At 42.9% G+C, this 21,684-nt stretch overlaps 1 protein-coding gene across 2 annotated transcripts in view; it reads left to right on the forward strand.

Moving 5' to 3' along the window:
• xrcc4 (X-ray repair complementing defective repair in Chinese hamster cells 4) overlaps positions 1–21,684 on the forward strand; it is a 68,052-nt gene that overhangs the window by 8,816 nt on the left and 37,552 nt on the right. For both annotated transcript variants that reach the window (XM_049019274.1, XM_049019273.1), the window contains one exon: positions 407–594. In XM_049019274.1, coding sequence (XP_048875231.1) covers positions 448–594 — 147 coding nt within the window. In that variant the 5' untranslated portion in view covers positions 407–447. The remainder of the gene's footprint in view (positions 1–406; positions 595–21,684) is intronic.

Here is a 21,684-nt window from a genome sequence, read left to right on the forward strand (position 1 = left end):
GGTAGGTGTGTCCAGACTTTTGACTGGTACTCTGGATCTGCTTCTGTGGCACCTTATTGGGAGATTTTGTGCTGCAAAGTTGCTGCCGCTTCTTGGCTGCCTGTGCCTGACCTGTGAAGCTCAGGAGATGCATCAAGCACCAGCTGATGCTGCCAACGTGACTAACAATAACTCTTCCACTCATGTCCAAGTCCTTGCATATGTCTTAGAGTATGTCATAGTGTCTTTCTGCTAATTCAAGTGTCCCTCAGGTGGACCGGCAAAACAGCTTTCAGTCTGCCCGGTACAATGACAGTATTAATAGACTACATTTTTTGACAGATTCTTATGATTTGGATTACATTTGTTAAGCTGTCCTGGTGAAAGATGTAAGGTCCGGAAGTGAACTCGGTGTCTTTGTGCGCAGTGTCTGAAGACGATGTGACCCGGGAGGCCCAGGAGCTGGAGATGCAGAGGGAGAAGTATGTGCAGGACCTCCACCTGGCCTTGGTTGGAGGTGACCAGATAGGGGACTACAGCTTCCACCTGTCCCCCAGCCATGCTCAGGGTGGGGCTGTCCACCTGTCCTACGAGAAAGTGCTGAAAGACTTCTCAGTAAGTAACCTCTGTGTGCTTGTGCTTGATGTGTGGATTGGCGGGGTGGGGGTGCGTTGGGGGGGGGGGGCAAGCGTTGACTGATGGATTGCAGAATAGCCCCGCAGTGCCCTTGTTACCATTAATGGAAATATTGTGCCCTTGAATAGACAAAGGCTGGGAAGCTATTCATGAAAGTCAATGCAAAGAGTGTTGCAACAATCATGGGAGAAAACCACATTGCCAAAGTCATTATTACATCAATTACCAAGGAATATTCACATCACCCATAATTAAATTTTTGAGGATTTATTTTTTTAGTGGATATATTCAGAATCGCCTGATTTCATGTGCATTAAATAAGCAATTTCAAGTTAGTACTTGCTAGGGTTAAAAATGCCAAGTAGTGTTTTATACAGCAGTTCTCCTGCTACCCCGATTTTAATTGGCTCAGGAGGCTGATTGGCGATACTGATCCCCAAGGCTGCAAACATCCTCGCTTCTTCAGTCTCTTGGCCATATTTCATTGATAATTTGGCTGCCAGCTCATTCTGAAGGGTCTTTAAAGGTTACTGTAGCTGTATTTGACTCATGGACGTTGTATGACACTTTTACGTTGCCTTTTATCTGTATGCGTCCCTGTGGATGACTGCCTGTTTTCAGAATGGCTTCATCCCAAATCTGGTTATTTCATTTAGACTGTACTGTGGTATGGCGTTCTTAGGTCACTTGTGCATTTGTGTTTTTTTTTTCCTCCTTTAGTTAAATTTATAATCCTGATTTTTTTTTTTTTTAAATTTAATCCAAGGCACCACTAAGGCATGAGTGTTGCCTAATGACACACCTGGACGCTGCTTTTCATTTTACCCTAATTAATACGATGGTGATTAAAAGCTCAGTTTACTACTTTACTGCAACAGACATCGTGTTATTTGTTGTAATAGTGCACTCCAGGGGATTGGTATGTTTTAGCCTTACTTTAACTCTCTCCAGTTGACGCATGCTGTCCTTAATGTGCGCAGTATAATTTGAGAAGCTCTAAGCTCTTCTCATTCTAAAGGTCTGAATTGTCTCTCAGCACAGGCTGCTGTGAGCTGCCTGGCAGCCCCGGTGCCTGGGTGCCCTGGTCGGCAGGGCCTGCAGAGCGCACGGCCAGCTCTTTCTGCTGCCTTTCAGCATCTGCCTAATCTGGCTCACATTTATAGGGCCCAGTATGGTCGCCTGGCGAATACCTTTCCTAAGACCTTGGGAAACCTTTGGCTTTTTTGCGCAGCATAATGACTTGGAATATTTATGAATTTCCAGTGTGTGCTGTGCACTAAAAAGGTTTTTTTTTGTCATGCTGCTAAGAAAGAGAACAGATGAATGAAATAATGCATTAAATTGCACCAAATTACTTCAGAGTGAATGTCCTCTATTGAAATAAACCCAGATACACAATATGTGTATGTATGTCTTTATGTATTAAATAAGGTATAACTGTATCGAACTGTTCATTATCCATCAGCATGTCATAGGTATTTGATGAACACCCCCAGTCCCAACCCCCCCATGAAGGACAGAATGTTAGGCACACCATCAAGGCCGTGATGCTTTGGTTCATAAGAGATAAGTGCAGATGATCATGGATTATAGAGATATGAAGTAGGTGATGATGTGCGTTAGGCTCCAGCCTCACCTGTCAGACACTGCCCCAGTGTTAGCGCCGGTGGGATGTGTGATTGAATCCTTTACCTGGCCGCCGCATGTGCAGCTTGATAAGCAGCGTCTTGGCGTATTAGGAACTGAAATTCCTTGAATGAGCCTTTTTTCCTGTTCTGCATTGATCGTAATGGGAATATGCACCTGTGCCTCACCTTTAATGGTGCCCATTATGAAGCTTAGATGGAGCTCATATTGCTCCCCTAATTGAAATGTAGTATTTTTAGTGGCACACAGCTGAGATTTATATATATATATATATATGTGTGTGTGTGTGTGTGTGTCTGTGTGTGTATATATATAACTATATATAGGCATACATGTGTTTTGAATGTAATTCAGCTAACATCACTTATTTTAGCTTGTGTATCACTGTTGCCTCATGACTGTAGGGTTGAAGGATTTGAATCCCCCCCCCTCCCCCCCCGCTGTGTGTGTGTGTGGAGTTCACACCGGTTGCTGGGCTTTCTCCAGGTGCTCCAGTTTCCCCTTCCAGTCCAGAGACATGCCATTGTATTTTATTCCTTGTGCTGCCGGAGATCACTGTACCTGTATAGGGTGGGTGGATGGAGGGTGACTGGGTGGATGGAGGGTGACTGGGTGGATGGAGGGTGACTGGGTGGATGGAGGGTGACTGGGTGGATGGAGGGTGACTGGGTGGATGGCGCTAATTTGAATTAACATAAGGATGTACCTCCACCCTTGCCACTTTCATACCTTTAAATAAATAAGTGTATTCTGTGATCGCATCTTGATTGAGTTTACATCCAAGTTTACATTGCTGGTTCCACTCAGAATGTAGTGTGTTTGGATTGCCTTTGTTTGGAATAAAAGAAATTAATGGTCTTAAACCTTGGAGTCCTGTAAAACCTCGCTCAACTCACACTAAAGTAATGCAGTCATCTTTCAAGTGGGGCTGCAAAGAAGTTGCACGCAGTATTCTTACTGGGTTTATTGTGGGTCATTAAGCTAGCAAGCAAACGAGGTAACTCATTGTGCTTATGACAGGCCTTTTCCTGAATTGTACACTATTTATATAGCTGCCCAGTAAACGCATATTATCCTTAATTTGCTGGTGTGGAGATGACAATGAGAGCTACCCCTAACTCACCATTGTGCCTATGGAGGGAGGAACAGCCAAAAAATAAAAAATACGGGCCACCCAGAAAGCCCCCCATGGCCGTCTCCCTGCAGGCTGTCTTCACAGCACCTAAGTAAACAAGAGGCTGGCCCCCGGCCCCCAGCCCCCAGCTGCCTCTCACCTCTCACTCTCACCTCCCATAAGCTGCCCGTCTGACCCTGTGCAGCCCTTTCCCCCTGTTTACACTCTGCTAAAAAAAAAAAAGACTGATCATGATCTGCGGCTTCCGGGTACAACGGTCAAGCAGCCATCTCTAATCACAGAAGGAGAGGTGTCGGCTTCCCTTCCGCGGGTCCCGCCCGGGCGGCTGGGTCACCCTGCAAAGTACAACATCCTGGGGGTTGGGGTGATGTGTGGGTTAGAATGCTGTGCTCATGATCGGAAGGCTGCCAGTTCAAATCCCAGGTTCAGCAGCTTGATTTCATGGTTGGGCCCTTCAGCAAGGCCCTTAATCCTAGTCGCTTAACCCCAATTGCTCCAGAGGCTGGCTGACCCAGCTTTCCTAATTATACGTCACTTTGGATAAAGGTGTCTGTTAATTAAATAAATAGTGATGTTGACATCCTGGTCCTCAACGCCCAGCTTCTGGCAGAAAAGGGTCACACGATGGGGCAGCCCGCTGACCTCCAGCAAGACGTTTCACTGCCATGGTTTCCATCCATTTTCCAGCTGCTTATCCAGCACATCATCATAAAAGATCTGGATCTCATTCATCTCAGTCCATACACACACACTATGGGCAAATTCGAGACACCAGCGTGACTCACTGCGAGTCTGCAGGAGGTAGGGGCTCAGCCTTGATAGGAGGCCAGTCAACCGCAGGGCACATGACATGCATGAAGGCTCGCACGCGGTCACACACTATGGGCAATTTAGAAGCACTATTTACAAAGTTGCATGTCTTTTGGACTGCAGGATACCCTAAGGGTATCGGCCAATGTTTGTTAAAAATCAAGACATCGGCATTAGTCTGATGTGTAATATTTGCCCGATACCGTCAGCTGATATTTAGACTTTTTCAGTATAGTTGCCGACACCAGAGTTGTTAAAACAGCTATGAAAATAATGGAGATGATTGCATTGGATAATCAGCCATTTTCTCTAGTGGTAGACGAGGGATTTCCTCGGCTCATTCACCACTTAAGAGGTCTCGGCCGGTGAGATGGTGTTTATAATTCATCGTTAAATTAGGCCAACAGATCGATCTTTTGTTTACCACAGAATTAAAAACAATGTAATTTTTGCTAGTCTGTGCCAGCAAGGTCAGTAAGTTCCAACCCCACTCCCTCCCACCTTGGCTTGGCAAGTGGCCCCAAATTTAGCGGGTTATCGGTATCGGCAATATTAGACAAAAATATAGTGGTTATCCATATCAGTACTCAGACTGCAAATCTGGAAGTGTGAGACATCAATACTATCTAATGAGCCACCAGGCCATGTCATAGAGACTTAACTGTAAAAGAGAAGTGATTTAAGAATAGTGTTTGGGGTCAACTGTTGTAGAAAATAATACAAGGAGACAAAACTCGGGAATATAAATGAGTGGCAGACGCTCCTTTTGACCCCAAGGAGACATGGAACACCTGGAATTGGTAAAGCCATTTAACGCAGCACTATGACGCCAATGGTGGCCAAGGCGAGACCACCCTGCTTCTGGATGGGGGTTGAAATGGAGACCACTGGCTCCTGGTGACCTGGGGATAAATCAGGCATTGTTGGAGAGCAGCATTAATGCTCACGCTGTATGGCTGGCCAGGGAGGCAGGCTCTGCCGGCTTGGGTTTAACCTCACTCGAGTATCTCCTCTCCATTCCTGCCACCTAAAATGAAGACCAGACCCGGGCCTTTTCTGTTATGAATGAAAGCCTGTAGAAAATGACGATCAGTCACGGCTCCGAAGCTCATATCCTTTGAAAAATAATTCATTCCATTTCATTTGACGTATTCATTAGTGATTAACTGCCAAGGATATGCTTTGAGCTGCAACTTTTGTCTTTTTTTTTCTCAAATGCAAGCATTTGTTGACGAATAATTAATCCGATGAAAGAAAAACAAAATCAGCGTGTGAGTGGCCATGCAGTTATGCTGGGCAATTTTTGGTGACTGAAATTGAGGAACAGTCACATTAAATTCACCACCATTAAGTGCAATGCTAATCATCGTAGTAAATGTGGCGTGTTTTAAGCGCGACTGATCATAGCTGAATGGCACACTAATTAAGGAGTTCTCTTGAAGCATTATTAACTCGCTACCAAAAATTTTTAAGTAAAAACTCGTGTGAAATATGAATAATGTATGCAAGCTTTTAGGTGTACTGATAAAGGATACGCTGTAAACATTATATCCAAATGCTGACATTTATTCATTTGACGAACACTTTTTCCTAGAGCAACATAAAGGTCAATGCAACGATAAGCGCAATGAACAACAAAGAGTATTAACAGAAGGTTTTGCAACGTGTCTGTCCATATTCCAGAATACACAGGCCCAGCTTTTGCAATCTCATTGAAATTATTTAAATACAGCGTGAAGCAAATGTCCTTTAAATGGTGTACAAAGATGTGGGATCTTGAAGTGGTTTCCTTGTACAATCACTGGGGGAAAAAGGCCACAAAACAGTTTACTTTGCAGCCATGATGTTCTTTAATTCACATCAGCAAAGCATCCAAGTCTTCTGTGTAGTTAACGAATCTGATCCCATGCAGACAACCAGGTCATTCAGCGCAGTCGCCACAGAGGATGGTAAAACGCTACAGAACATTTTCAAGTTTTCTTTCCCCTGCTGGATTCCTGGGGCTTTTTCACACTTCACACTTTTTTTTTCTACTTAAAAGGCAGGGCGGTGGGGGGTGTTCAATGTGCTGCTTGACATTTCGTCGTTGCGGGTGCAAATCTGCACTCTTTATAGCCACCTTATTCCTCTTACATAATACTCTTACTTTGCATGTGCCAAGAGCATTTACGTCCTGCATTTTTTAGACATTAATTCATTTCTGTACGAAAGTCTTAGGTGACCATCAGGAACTATGTTTAAAGCTATTTATCTGGGCAGTGAGTGCATATTCGCTGTAACTGATATCTTGTTGGAATGCAAAGACACAGCTTTGGGTCCCAAAACTCTCCTGAAACATGTTGAATGCAAATACTGCTGTGTCTGTGGGAGAGGTTTCCAAGTGGCTTCAGACTTTGATATTCTGTGGCAGCTTCCACTTAAAAAGCTGCAGCTGAAGACTGGGCTAAGAAAATCAGCACAATGATGAACTATGTTATGTTCTCATAGCAACAATTGCTGAATGCTTAATACATAAATAAATAATATTAATTCACAGGTGTTTCTGCAGTATGACGTTGGATTTTCTGCTCTGACATCCTTTTTTTTTTTTTTTTTTTTCCTTTACCCGAATTAATTTTTTTTTTGTGTTTTTCAAGAAGTTGCATCTTCTCCACAAGGACCAAATGTGGTTGTCTGATATTTCACTGGAAGCTTGACTGTGAGGTGCGATCTCTCTGTTCTTGGGGCATGCGGTGCCCCACATATTATAATCACCCTGCAGACGGCAGCATCTCAGCCACACAAACTCTTCGTTCGGTCTGGCCCCACGCCACAAATAGTGATTCTACTTCAGGTTTTTTTCTCTCCCAACATTTTAATATTTTCTACACCAGTCGTATTCCTCAAACCTGCTGTAAATATCGGGCAAATTGAGTACAGAGTGGCTCAGTAGGTAGCATTGTAGCTTTACACCTCCAAGGTTGGGGCTTGACACTCACGCCTGGCTCGGTGTGTGGAATTTCCGGGGGTGACCGCCAGGTACTCTGGTTTCCTCCCACTCCAAGAAAATGTGCTTCATCAAACTGGTGTCTCTGACTTGCCTGCAGCATATGAATGCGTGTGTGGGGCGTGTGGGTGCGCACGCTTGCCCTGTGATGGATTGGCCTCCCATGCAGGGTTTTCCCTGGGCTTGTGCTCTGTGCCACCAGGGATGGTCTCCATGCCCCCCACCCAGATTACCCTGTACTGTACAGAAAAATGAGTCGGACGACGACCTCAGTTTACAGCTTGGTATTTATAGCTGCATGGTTAAAGCACAAAACTTTTGTGTGACCAGCCAGTTGGGAGGTATAGGATGTTATTAGAGAATAGCCTACATGTAAATATTTTGATGTTTAGATATAAACAGTCGGTGCGGGACTGGGACCTTCTTTATGAGTTCTTCTCTTCGTGTCCAACATGTCCATCCAGCAAAGAGGACAATGAAGTACCTCAAAGTCTCTGAAATGCCTGTGACTCACTCTGGCTTATTAGCAGTAATAGACAATATAATTGGTATCTGTGAACTTTAGTCGCCATGAAAGCGGTATGAAGATATGGCTTTAAAGGCACTAGGGGCTTGTGGAGTAGGTTTTATTCCTAACTGTATATGCATATGGTCAGCATAAAACTAACGTAGTTGTAGCTTCTCATGCCTGTACATGTTTGTACTCACTTTCTCGAAGTGTCCCGTGACACAGACAGAGCTTCAAAAAAAAAAAAAAACGACTCGATGGAAACCTATTGGCAGAGGTAGTCTGCTGCATCCGTGCATGCATGCCTGCGTGTGTTGTGCTGAAAACTGAAAGGGCTGTATTTATTTTGATCTTAAGGAATGTGCACTACACAAGGGCTTATTCTCTTAGGATATTTTTTCCCCCCAATGGAACATTTCCTTTTCCAAGTCTCCATACTCTCCACTCTTACGTAGGTCTAAACAAGCTTCACTGTTCTCCTCTGTGGTTGTTGGCTGCTGTCTCTTTCAGGAACTGCTACAGACTCATAAGCATCTTGATCTTGAGCTCCATTTTTGGGGTTTGACAAAGATTCAGGCGGGGCCAAGTACACGTTTGCATATACAGACCTGCATTGATAGACTGACTTATAGATAACAGTGAATAGAATTTAAACTTTGTATCAATCTGTCTTAAAGGTTGTAAGCGGAACAGTTCTACGCCTTGCGATGTTGTCTTTCAGTTACTAGGGAGTTGTAGCTTTAAAGTGTCACAGTAGTCTTGAGGTCAACAGAAAAAGGAGGGAAGTCGTTTCCTGTGTAAATAAACAGCCCTTGCCGTAGCAGTTGTTTCAGGAGGCTAATGCAAACAGACCCCGACGACAGCTTCAGCCTGACTCTTGGCCCACCTGTTCAAAGTCAACGTCACATGGCTTCTAGGAACCAATCAGGATGGAGTGCTCTCCTAGCCACATCTGCTGGCGCTCAGTTAGTGTCATGCTGAGCGAGTGAGATCGTGTGTGCCACCCTTTCTCCCCCCGAGTCTCTGCCATGCCCTCGTCCTAATGAGCAAGTGACGGAGGCCGACTGTCTGGCCTCCTGATGCTCACTGATGCTTGTCAGGCTTTATTGCATGTTTTGCTTACCCAGCTGCCCACTGCATTTACGGACTCCCTCACTCTGCAAACTCTACATCATCCTCATTCCCCAGTCCAGACTTCTTTGCAAACCCCACCTCAAAAAAGGAAACATTCATGGAATTTAGTTTTACTTAAATAAGAAGTAACTTCATGTCACTGCCACCAATATCTTTCCTTGACTTTTCTCTGATGTTTTCGCATGAAAATCATCTATTTCTTCTTAGACTATTTAAAGGACAAAAGCTTCATGTCATTAAAATTTTTATAATAAATATTATAATAAGAATGCAGAATAAGAGCCTGTGTCAATATTCTACAAACGGACACGTTGCAAAACCTTAACTAATGTGTCTATTAATGCTCTTTGTTCTTTATTGCTCTTACTAATTGCACTGACCTTTATGTTACTTATATAACATAAATAGTGTCTGTGTCTGTTGCATAAATAAATGGTTTCGATATAATATTAAAAATGTAGCCTTTATCACTAGCCATAAATGCTTGCATACATTTTTCGTATTCAACATCAGTTTTTACTTAAATATTTTTAGTAGCGAGTTAATAATGCTTCAAGAGAACTCCTTAATTAGGGGGCGGCCAAGTGGCTTTTCAGCCATGATCAGTCATGCTTAAAACACGCCACATTTAGCACGATGATTAGCATCGCACTCCAACATTTCATCATCAGCCACTCTGGACGAGTCAGTTGTGCGGATGGGATAAATCCTTAAAATGCACAGAAGACCTGAATGCTTTGCTGATGTGCATTAAAGAACAGCATGGCTGTAAAGTAAACTGTTTTGTGGCCTTTTCCCCCCAGTGATTTGTACTTAAATTTAAATTCATAGTTTGTTCGGAAGATGGGCCTGTGTCCGTATTCTACAGACACATTGCAAAACCTTTACTCATTATGTGCTTCTATTAATGCTCTTTGTTTGTTTGTCATTGTTTGTATGATTTGCACTGACCTTTACGTTGCAAACAAAAAGCAAAGAGAAGCCACAGCAGCATCTTTTAGGTGTAAGAAGTAGACATTACAGAATAAGTGCACGACTTTATAGAAAGAAGCATTGGCATGTGTGCATGCGGAACGGCACCTTATGACCACTGCCCACGAAGAAATACCTTGTGAAATCCCAGCATGCTTTGTGTTCATATCTTCCTTGGAAGTGACCTGCATGTTATCCGTTTTGGCTTCTAGCATGGGGGTGCCTACCTTGCATTGTTGTCCTGGGGGGGGGGTATTTCTCTTTTGATGCCATGTCAAGTTAGAAGGTGCTCGGGAAATTTACAAAAAACATTTCAAGTTGGTGACATTCACTAAATGCATTAATCCCAAATGACAACTGAGTTTGTGATGATTGTGATGTTTCAAAGGATGATGTTTGGTTGGTCATTTTTATTCCGTGTTTGTGGCAGCAGTCTATAATGATTGATGCATGTTACTTGCCAACGTGTCGTAGTGCAGTTTCTCAGTGGATAGCATGTTACCTCACACCTGCATGGTTGGGGTTCTTCATTCTGCTGTGTGTGTGTGGTTTGCGTCTTCTCTGTGTGTTATTTGGCTGTCCGAAGTGATTAGACTAATTGGAATCTCTAAATTACCCATTGTGTGAATGTTTGCGTGCCATATGAGGAGCTGGCATCCTGTAGAGGGTGTACCCCAGCCTTGTGCCCTGTGCTGCCTGGATAGGGTCCAAGCTCCCCTGCTCTTGACCAGGATAAGCAGCTGGGGGATGGATCAAAGAGTATACAGTGATCCCCCGCTATATCGCAGTTCAGCTATCGCGTCTCCGCTATATCGGGTCTCCGCTATATCGCTATGGCGTCTCCGCTATATCGCTATGGCGTCTCCGCTATATCGCTATCGCGTCCCCCCGACGCATCATAGCTCTCTGCATGTCACGTGCCTTGCTTGTAGTCCGATTTGTTGTGAGCAAACTTTTCGTTTTGTTTTGAAGCTTTGATTTAATGCTTAAACTGTATTTAAAAAATATATATATATATATATATTTATATTGTCTTTCTTTATCGCAGATTTTCACCTATCACTGATGTGTCCGGATTGTAACTTCCGCAATGGGTGGGCGATCACCGTAATGGGTTTCATTATTTTGTATTATTACGTTTAATACGTAATAATATATATTACGTATAATATATGTATTATATCTGTTATATGTTTAATGTCTTTTGTGTTCATGCCGATGCTACCTGTTACGCACATGCAATTGTCATATTGCAAGGACCGGGATAGTCAGCTGAGTTCAAACCAAACACTTATACTCTGTCACAGGCAAGAAAACGTAGTAAGAGCTGCAATTGTAATGATCGGTCATTTTCAAGGTTATGTAGTATATGTAAAGAATTCAGTGCAAAGCTTAATGGCACTGCTTCTGCATGAGGGCTACATGTGCTGTCCGAGCCAATCGCAATCACTTTCGTCCTTGCTGTCGGACATACTCAAAGACAGTGTGGTGCGTTTGTGCGAAATCTAACAGAAATGAGTCAGGAGGAGTGTGAAGTAGTCTGCCTTCAGCCATTAGAAGCCTCTGCATATTATGGGCTAATCTCAGAATTCAGTTGATAGAGTTAAGAGACGTCTGACTTGCCTTTACCACTAAAGACAGACTCTGTTGGTAGATAATAGCAGGTTATATTTGGTTGTAGTTTATTTTGGGTGAAATTTCAAATCCTTTTGTGATAGAAATATTGCAGTATTGCAAAATATTTTTTCCAATGTCACTGTGGTTTTCTGCAGTTATAACCTCATTACAAAAGGACACAAAGCAGCTGTCAGTGGAAGGATAATGACAAAGGTATCGGCCATTGTGGCAAGTCTTGCTTATTTCCTTTGCGATGCTTTATCCATCAGCCAGCTGTGATCGGACAGTTTTCTCTGTAGATACCCATTTAATCAATGGCCATGATATGTAAGAACATGCATACGATTATCAGCAGCCATTTTTCAGCCCAGTCATCCATTCCTCAGTTGTATATGTATGTATGTGTTGATGCATGTTTTTCTTACGTTGAAATGACTGTTTATTGGAATAGGATCATTGCACTGGCTGAGAATCTGAGAATGAGGCTGGGAGATGCGTGTGAGGCTGGGATGGGCGTACTGCCGCACCGTACAGCACTTTCCCAGGGTAGCTATCGTATGGTGCACTAAGTGGCATGGCGTTGTCTGGCATACGGCAGCCTGGAATTAATTTTTGCGTACATTTGTGTGTGCCAGTTGCCGTAAGTCAGTTAAGTCGCGGATGGTCTGTATAAATCATTCAGGATAGCAAGAACTCGGATGTCTCGTGCTCTGGAAGCCACTGGGATTTTAGTTTTCCACATTGTATCTCTGTCTCTTCAATCTAGCTAGACTTTGTGAGGATGCCTTAGAATGGGCAGAAGGCAGAACTGTGTTTTTAGGGAGCCAAAGAAAACCAATTAGATGGCATTTAAAATGCTGTTAAAATAATTTATGTATCTTGTGACATTTTGACTCGCTCGTCGTAAGTGGGCCGCAGTTGGGGGAAATCCAGTGGTGATCCAGTTCTAGGGGCCCTGCGATGCTAGGCAGTGCCACAGAGCCTGAGCGGGGTTTATTTCTGGCAGCTGGAATGACACTGTGGGGGTGGCTGCTGTGATAAGGCTGATTGTGCACTTTCAGACAAGCGCCGCTCAGAGCTCTGCCCGGGACACCAAATGTCACCATGTTCCGGATGTCCTGGGAACAAGGGGGCTTGGATCTGGAAAAAGCCCTATTAGTGAATTCGCTGATGCAAATATGAATATTAATGATATTTCTTGGTTTATTAATAGCAGTGTTATGGTACAGGCTTATCAGAACTGTATAATATAAGCACTTTTTGTTAGAAATGGTGTCTCACTGTCTGGTTTATGATTCTATAAAAAAAAAAAAGTCCACCGCTCATAACCAACGGGTCATATCTAAAGGTGTTTTTATTTACAGTATTTATTTATTCCTTATACTCCCTCATGGGAGTAAAATTAAAGGATAAAACACTCACATTGGTTTCATTTAGGTAAATTAAAGCATTTCTTTGTGATTGTCTAAACCCTGTTGCTGATAAATAATGCTGATAAAGTTACCGCAGCACGAGGTCTCTGCCGGAAAGTGAAACCACCCATGAAGCTGCATGCTGGAAATGAATTGGACTCAGTTGAAGTCCCAGAGCAGAACAATAATCTCAGGTGACATCCCAGAATTGTTTCAGAGCGCTGCTATGACGACGGGTCGGGGTGGTATGCAGGCTTACTTTTTATATTTTACACTGATGTTTTTATGGATTCTTTAAACTAAGTCTGTTCTTTTTTGCTTCAACTAAATTGAAATCCTCCCCATCTTCCTGGATTATTATCTTTTCTTGAAGAAGATGATGATTTTATTTGTCTACTGACCTATTTGGGCACACAAACAGTAATATGTAATAGTTTTAGTGACGTACAGCTCTGTGATTTGCACTTTGTAAGCACATACTTAAATCCTTTCAAGAAACAGATCACTTCTGATTGACAGAATATTAAATCAATTGGAGATCAAGACCTGACCTGCTGTTTAAATATGTTTTTACTGTTAAATTATCAATCAGCCAATCGATCAACCAATCAATCCACAGGTTTTTCAAAATGGTTTGCAGATTTTTTTAAAAGAAGAAAAAGAAAGAGAATAAGCACAGAAATTACAATAAGCAGAAGCATTTAAAAAAAAAAAAAAAAAAATATATATATATATATATATATATATATATATATATATATATATATATATATATATGACAATAATAAAATACCAGCAACCTCACCTCCTTGGGGTCTCTAGCCCCTACCTCACAGAGGACTCTGGAGCCTACCTCCTTGGGGTCTCTAGCCCCTACCTCACAGAGGACTCTGGAGCCTACCATCTTGGGGTCTCTAGCCCCTACCTCACAGAGGACTCTGGAGCCTACCTCCTTGGGGTCTCTAGCCCCTACCTCACAGAGGACTCTGGAGCCTACCTCCTTGGGGTCTCTAGCCCCTACCTCACAGGCCATTGTCGTTCTGTTACTAAGCCTGTACCTTTGTTACTAAGACATAGTTTTAAACTTTGCTTCACCTTGACCTGATGCATTTTTGACCTTTAACCTTGGCTAAATAGCCTTGCAGAATGACAGGAGCTCCAGCCCTCTCCTCAGGCTGGTTTCTGTGCCCATATCATCGATACCCTAATAGCAAATGTATGTGGACACCAGCTTGTCTAATATCGCATTATGAAATCCATTAAGGGTATTAATGAAGTGAAGTTGGTCGTTCATTGTTGCTGTTGTAGGGCAGATTGTTGGAACATTGCTGGATTCAGGCTGGTTATTGATGTTGGGTGATCAGGTCCCTTTCTGTGAGTTTGTGTGGCTGACCGCGTCACAACTGAACTTATTCCCCGATGTTTTGTCGTTCAGAATTACTTCGCTCGTATTTCACCAGGACAGCTCTAGTAGGGCAGAAATGTGATGACGTGACTTGTTGGAAAGATGGCATCCTATGATGGTGCCCAAGTGGAAAGTACAGCACCCACCCATTCTTGTGATAATGATTGTTGCAGGAGATTGCATAGCTGTGTGCGTAATTGTACATCTGTGTCATCAGTGGGTGTGGATTAAAAGGAAAGTCCTCTGATTAATTGGGGTGTCTGCATACTTTTGGCCATATAGTGCATTGCATGTCTACCAGTCCATGCCTCCCAAGCCCCTTGAGAAACGCTCTTCCTGTTTTCCCATAGCCGGGTAGGTACAGGAATGTGTCTTCTGTGTTATCAATGGACTCATATTTGTTCAATGAGCTATTGCTTGCATTGGCACCCAAACCGTCTCGCTGCCCATTGTGGTTTGTGATAAGCCTGATTAATGAAAAGATTGTGTTTTATGTTTGTTTGCTGCTTTCTGTGATGTTTGTTGTCAGTCCATATTAGTGTTTTTCGCAAGGCAGTAAATCGTATCCCGCCCCTCCGTATCGGATGCCCCCTTGCTAGCGCAGCCTAATCCGGTGACCCCTGCATGGCCGGCCTCGTGCCTCCCTTGGCCCCCTCTCCTCCTCCTCTCGGAAATCTTGACGCTCGCTGTGCATTATCGCGGCTGAGCCCACGGCTGTGCCTCCACGTTTCCGCCCTTCTATCACGGACACCTCAGCGTGATGGACTCCCCAGTGGGGGGAGGTCAGGGTGGAAATTTCCTGTTGACGTGTAAACTCCTCCCTCACCCTCCTAGCTGTCCTCGTGTCGGGAGATAGACGTTTATTTTCGGCGGAAAGATGGAGGGCTTCCTGCACAGTATCATTCCCAGCAACGGCAATAAGCCTGTTTAGGAAAAATGAACAATCAAGTTATTCACCTCACATTCCGTCATTGTTTCCTTTTATTCTTCAACTCTCCTATGCCAAAAGCTAATGAATTCCTAAGATGCTGCTTCAGTGCCACTCCTTACCAGTTGACTGAGAGCATAAGAAGCATAAGAGTATAAGAAGAACCTGAGCACTAGACACTTTTCAAATCCAGGGTGGAAAGGTTCCTATTTGACCAGGTTTTCAGCTCAGCTTAGCAGTCTGTTAGTTCTGCTCCTTTTCTGTCCTGTCATGATACCTTATTATCCTAATTTGTTTAATTTGCGTTTTATTTTCATGTTTAATTTTTTTTCTCTCTTAAATCTATTGTTTGTCATGTTCATAATTTCTGCAGTCATATTTTTTTTATTTGAATTAGAATTTTCTTTGTATTCTGTATTTTTCAAAAGTGTGAAGTACTCATAATGACCACAGTGTTCGAAAGGTGCTATATAAATTAACTTTCCTTGCTTTATAAATGTGGCATAAACACACATTCAGAAGATGCTCATAACTGAAGAAGAGCTATGAATATTTAGTGAAATTGTCATAACTCTGACATACATAATATTTAGGTATATATATATCTTCATAAATTTAAAACCAGATTCGCAGTATTGTCACCATGAACAAATATTAACTGCAAAGCAGCAGTTATGTTTCTTTGGCTTACAATAAATTTAGTTTATATACAGTATATTAAGGTTCTATAAAGGTTGAGTGCAGCACTGATTTGACGGACTTTATTCAGTGTGAGGATCTTTTGCAGGAGAAAATTTCCCCAGGCCACAGAGGAAACATGTCCACATCACACCAGTCTAACAGCAGCCTCTATCGTCCCCTTCCTTTTTCACACCGGCGTTTTCCTTACATTAGCAGGGGACCTTAACTTTGTGCCTTGGGTTTGTCCTGAGTTCAGACAAGCCCTGATAAAGACATTTGCCCTGATAAAGTGTCTTTCAATCCCCCACCACCATCCCTAGACGACGTGCAACTCTCTAGACCTGTTGCAAGGAGCTGTGTGATTGGGATTTCCTATATGTTCGGGAATGGGCCTTGATCTCCTGGAGTCAATGACCCGACTTAACAGCTTCTATTTTTGTCTCCATTTACGCTGATTGTCGACTCTGCGTTTAACCGGAGTGTTCTTTCTCTGGGCTTCTATTTTAAATCCCGGTCATTATGAGCTGACTGAAGAAGCCGCATGGCCTCGCCTTCAGAGGCGTGACTCAGGGGAGGTGTGAACTCCAGGGGTCCTGCTCCTGCTAACCTCACCCGAGCTGAGGTTTCCTGTGTGAAAACCACGTGCCGACCTCCAGAAGCGGGAGGAAGTGGCACGAGGAAGCCGAATGCGTGGAGGCAGACCCTTTAGTCAGGAATCGGGATCGTTAACGCAGACTGAAGCGATGTACATCGGGGTTCAGCGCTGGAAGCCTAGCCCTTTGATCATGGAAAAGGCCCCCCTCTCCCCCCGGCTTTCATGTTCACATGACCCATGTGGTTACTGCATCCGAGCTGGGGGGTGCTTTCAGCAGAAAGCCGAAATAGTAGCAAGCTGAAGATAACTGGCTTATTCATACTAAATTTATTCCCTTCTTCCCTACAAAGAGTGATGGATGATCTCCTGCAAACCCCCATTTGTTTTGCTTAGAAAAGTAGTGCGGAGGCTTATCTGTTGCCTCTATAAACTTTGTATGTTTGACACCGGTTTCCTCCCTGTAATAAATATGCACTTAATCGCTTCCTCTAATGAAATAAACGAGGTGAACGGGAACGGAGTACGGCTGTTGTAGCTGCAGTGCCGCTGTCGTGAAATCGTATGTGTAATTGTATTTCTGTCAGCTGCTTTTAGATGTTCGGAAGCATAAATAGAGTTGCTGAGCCCATGTAACATTGTAGCCACCAAAGCATAAACGATGCTGACAGTATCCCAAGTGTATTCTCATGGGAAGTATTTAGTTTGAGAACTTGTGACATACAGTGTAGACTTGTTACTTAAGGCTTCTAATTTGATTGAATAATTAATGGTAGAAGTACTTTTGATGCGGATGCAAAAGCCTCTGAACTCTCTTTAGGCAAGTCTAAGCCCCATAAGTTGCACTCTGAGCATGTTATCTTCCTGGAGCAAATGTAATGGGTGTAGTTTGGCACATGGAACGGTGGGAATGATTTCCGGGTGCGTTAGGCTGCTGTGTGATTGCGTCCGTTCCGAGGGTGATGCAGAAATCAGCTGTTAGCATCAGAGGTACTGACAGGAGTGTTTTGTGGCTTCCTGTAGATTTCCACAGAACCACATTTGCATTGAGGGACTTGTTGGTAGAATTTCAGTCGTGGGAAGAGATGGACCCGCATGTATCAGATATATGTTTAAAATATTATTGGACATTCTTTCATCTACTTACAGAATCCACATTTTTTTATCCCAACTAATATAACAGCTATTAAGAATGAACAGAAATGTATAGTCCACATTGTTGGCTTTTATATGGTATAAAAATCTTTCTCTCAGAAAACTAACAGCTGTTGCTCCATTAACAAACTGCCACTTTTTCTTTGACTGAGTATAACTGTCAACTCTTACACATTGCAACTCTCTAAAGACTTTTGCATGGAGAATAAAATAATTGCAGTTTTCTTGCCTGCAATCTCCACCGTCTTTCATGCATGGGCTGACGCTTATGTGCCCGACAACAAGTTATCCTTTCTCCCCCCATCTGTGACGGATTTCAACTGATGTGGCGTGATTTTCCTGAGCCAGTCTGCCTGGATTTAATCATTTTGGATGCACACTGTCTTGGGCATCTCAGGATCTCTCAGAGAACAGTGTGTTTGCATGTTCGCTTGTTTGTTTGTCTTGAAAGTCTTTCGCTTCTTGGTAAAAGATGACATTTGAAATGGTTTACATGTAACTATACTCACTCAGCCTTGTTCCAAGAGAAATTCTGAATGATGTATTGTATTTGCTGCCTATACATTACTTGTAGTCACTTCAGAATGCTGCATTTTAAATAATCAACTGCTGCGCCCCTTCTTGCCCCAGAATAAGCAAACCATTTAGTGGGTTTTGTCTTATAAACCTCCAAGCCAGCAGATTAATTGTTTCAGGCCAACCAGATGCAGCAGGACCCGTTCAAATGCTTTGTCAGAGGCACACAACTAAGAGTTTGGCCTGAGACCGATTTGCTTCATCTGGATTAGATCTGTGCCGAATCTTATAAAGACAACTTGTGGTGCCGTGGGAATGACCCCAGATGCGATTGTTTGCGTGGTGATAGGATTGTTAATGTTTTCTTTTTTTAAGGAGGCCGAGTAGAGGAATATTAGAAGGCTGCAGGAAGAGCATCCTCGCAGTCGTGTGGGGGTAATAGCTAACGTCAATGCGATGTGATGTCGACTCCTGCGCCTCCTTTGTAGATGAAAAGCTAACATCACGTTTCTATGCTTGAGGTTAACCATGCAGCACCCACAGACCCAACTTGGATGATATGCCAAGTGCTACATGCTAACATGTGCTGTGTTTGGTTCCTGGCTAAACTTCAGAACCTGTAGCTTTTGTTCGCCACCGGTCAATAAAAGTTGTGCTCATTAGCTGTCAAGATATTTTTTAATCTTGAAGATACTTCAAAAATAGTAAGCTCGGGACGTGCCCTGACTCTGTGCCTGTGTCGCAAATCCAGTGGCCTGCAGAGTGTTGTCATCGTTGAACCTTTGAGCAAGACCCTTAAACCCTATTTGCTTCCGGGGTGCTGGACGCTGGTTGACCCTGCACTGTGTCTTATGAAGAGTAAGATGGGGTTGGTGAGAAGAAAATTCCCCTATTTCCCCTCCACTATTTTAATATGAACGAAGAATAAACAGATCATTTGTTGCAAACAGATCATTGTTACAAAAAGCTTATATTTAACTGAATGGCATTAAAACTGAGTAAATTTCATAATTTTGTTTTATGGGTCAGTTTAAAGAAAATGTTTTGCATTTCTTTACCAGCATTTACAGACACTGTCAGAAGTTTGAGTACCTCTGCTTGATACCATAACTGTCTGCGCTATAAAATGCACTTATCTAAACATAGCATGGTCTTATCGACCAATGAGTCAAAATTTGAAGTATTTAGTTCAATTGCCCGTCAGTTTCTCAGACCAGGAAGGTGAGAGCAGGGACTTCGACTGTCTCATGGAGGAAACGGGAGCTACGACTGAGACTGTGACTGTGACTGAGTTGAGATATTTACAAGTCCTTGCTGTTCACGCCATTCCATCGTGATTATGTCTGTCCTTCATTTTTCAGCAAGATGATGACACACCTCAGAGTTGAGAGGAGGAGAGTAACAGCAAAGCTACCACCAGGCAGCCTGCATCCCTGGAAATTGTTGCAGATGAGCTAGGGAAGTGTGCTGTGTGGTCTCTTGCTGGAAGCTGTGGACTGAATAGCTGTTGTTTGCGAAGCTGTTATCAAGGCAAATGGTGGCTATTTTGGGGAATTCTAAATTCAGAGACAGTTTTCATTAGCTAGCGCTGCATTGTTACGACTTCTCATATTCTTGTTTTGTGCATCTTAAAAGGTTTTTTTATTGTCAAATTGGAAAATATCAAAATACTGATACAAGCGTGAAAAAACAGGGTACAGTAGGAAAATCAGTTAAGCAATTTTCTTGATTGACTAAGACTTTACAGTACGGTCATATAAAGCAAGGAGTATGTATACGATATTATTATCATTATTACAATGCTTCAAGGCAGTAGCTGAAGGAAATTTGCTCAAAGAAAAACTGCGTCATGTTCTCAATGCAACAGTTACTGAATGGAAAGCATTTCAGATAACATCTGTTCTAAACTAAAATTCTCGCTTAGACTCTTTCAGAAAGAATGTTTGAGTGAAGGCATGTGAGATCCGCAGTTTTATAGTGCAGTAATCAAGAGTGTCCATCCTTTATGGATCTGAGTATATTATAATTAGTGTAGGTTTTTGGAATTTTTTTTGGAAGCTAGCTAAACATACCTTTGCTCATTGATATACCTGGTCCTATGGGGCAAATTAAGCTGAAGGGATTGTAATATCACCTGGTGCAGAATGCCTGAGAGTCGCACAAAGAGGAGCTAGGATCAGGGAAAAGAGGTTTGCTCTGACCCGATAGGCATGACACCTCTGCAGCTCTCACCCGGAGATGCCATCTGAACGATGGATTGAATCAGTTAATTTGTTCTTGAAGTCTCTGGACAGGTCTTTGCTGTCATGATGAATGTGGAGGTGAACGTTTGAGTACTAAAGTGGCAGCCTCTTCAGCAGGAGTAGCTGGGTCCAGTCCTTCAATGTCTATAGTCTTGAACGTTTGGAGTCTCCTTACAGTTGGTGATTGATATATACTTGAAAGCACCAAGTTGGTTGACTTATTGTCCAATTAATGACTTTAGTAATACCGTGAATCCTGAGATTTGAAGAAAATCAGCCTGAGGCAACTGGAATAATCTACTTAACCACTATTGCATTCAACTTATTAGCAATATGACTAGAGAGTGAGCTCAACAGTCTAAAGGTGTGAACTCTCTGAATAGTGATTTGATTTGAACTGGACAGGTTAGTGTGTGTGAGACCCAGCTGTTTCTCACTTTGAGCTGCGGCATACTCAAGCATGTGGTGGTGGTGGTGGTAGTGGTGGGGGGGGGTGTATTTGGTTCATGTGTGTGTGTCAGGGGGCACACTCTACATGATCTGTACGGTTCCTATTAGCTCCCATTGAACACAGTGCAGGACCCACAGGGTGCTCAGTGATTAGAAGGGTTTTCAGGGCATAAGAGATGTGTGTCTGTGGCAGTGTCCCGCAGCTGCATTCTGCCGTTCCACCAACCCCGAGAGTGGGGGGAGGCTGGCATAGACGCAGTGGCCCTATTTTTTTTGTCTCCCGTTCCTACCCTGCTGTACAGCTATGCATCTCTTTGTTCTGTGTTTTTGGCACCAGTCTCTCTCCAGAGTGCGCTCTGTTTTAATATACTCTACTGCTTTAAGTAATAGAGACAGGCTGAAATAAACAGTTCTGCTTTCTGTAATCATTTGCTTGCCGGAGTCCTCTTTTTATTGACATTTAAGGTTTTTGAGGAAGCTTTAGTTATCTCTCATCTACGAAGATTAGAGCTGACAGGAGTCAGAAATGTTTAATTCTATTTACCTTCTCCTGCCCTGTAGTAGTAGCGGATGTGATGAGTCAGTGTTTGCTTAACATATACCTGAAGCAACATAAATATGGTATGATAGTCTGCATATAATTTAAGCACAAGCTGGAGTTGTGCTATATAGGTTGTTTTTTCGTGGTTTGAAGAGGTGTTGAAATATAGTACGGTTTCTATAAATGATTGAATTTACCTGTTTCTGCGATACACAATGGCACAGACCTCTATGACGTTCTACATTTTGCCAGAGTCCTGCTGGACTGCATAAACAGTGTCTCATAATATAAATAGGCACTCCTCAGTGATTTCTAAACACAGTGATTTTCTAAACCT

The sequence above is a fragment of the Brienomyrus brachyistius genome, chromosome 7 (assembly GCF_023856365.1).
Source record: "Brienomyrus brachyistius isolate T26 chromosome 7, BBRACH_0.4, whole genome shotgun sequence".
Taxonomy (NCBI): Eukaryota; Metazoa; Chordata; class Actinopteri; order Osteoglossiformes; family Mormyridae; genus Brienomyrus; species Brienomyrus brachyistius.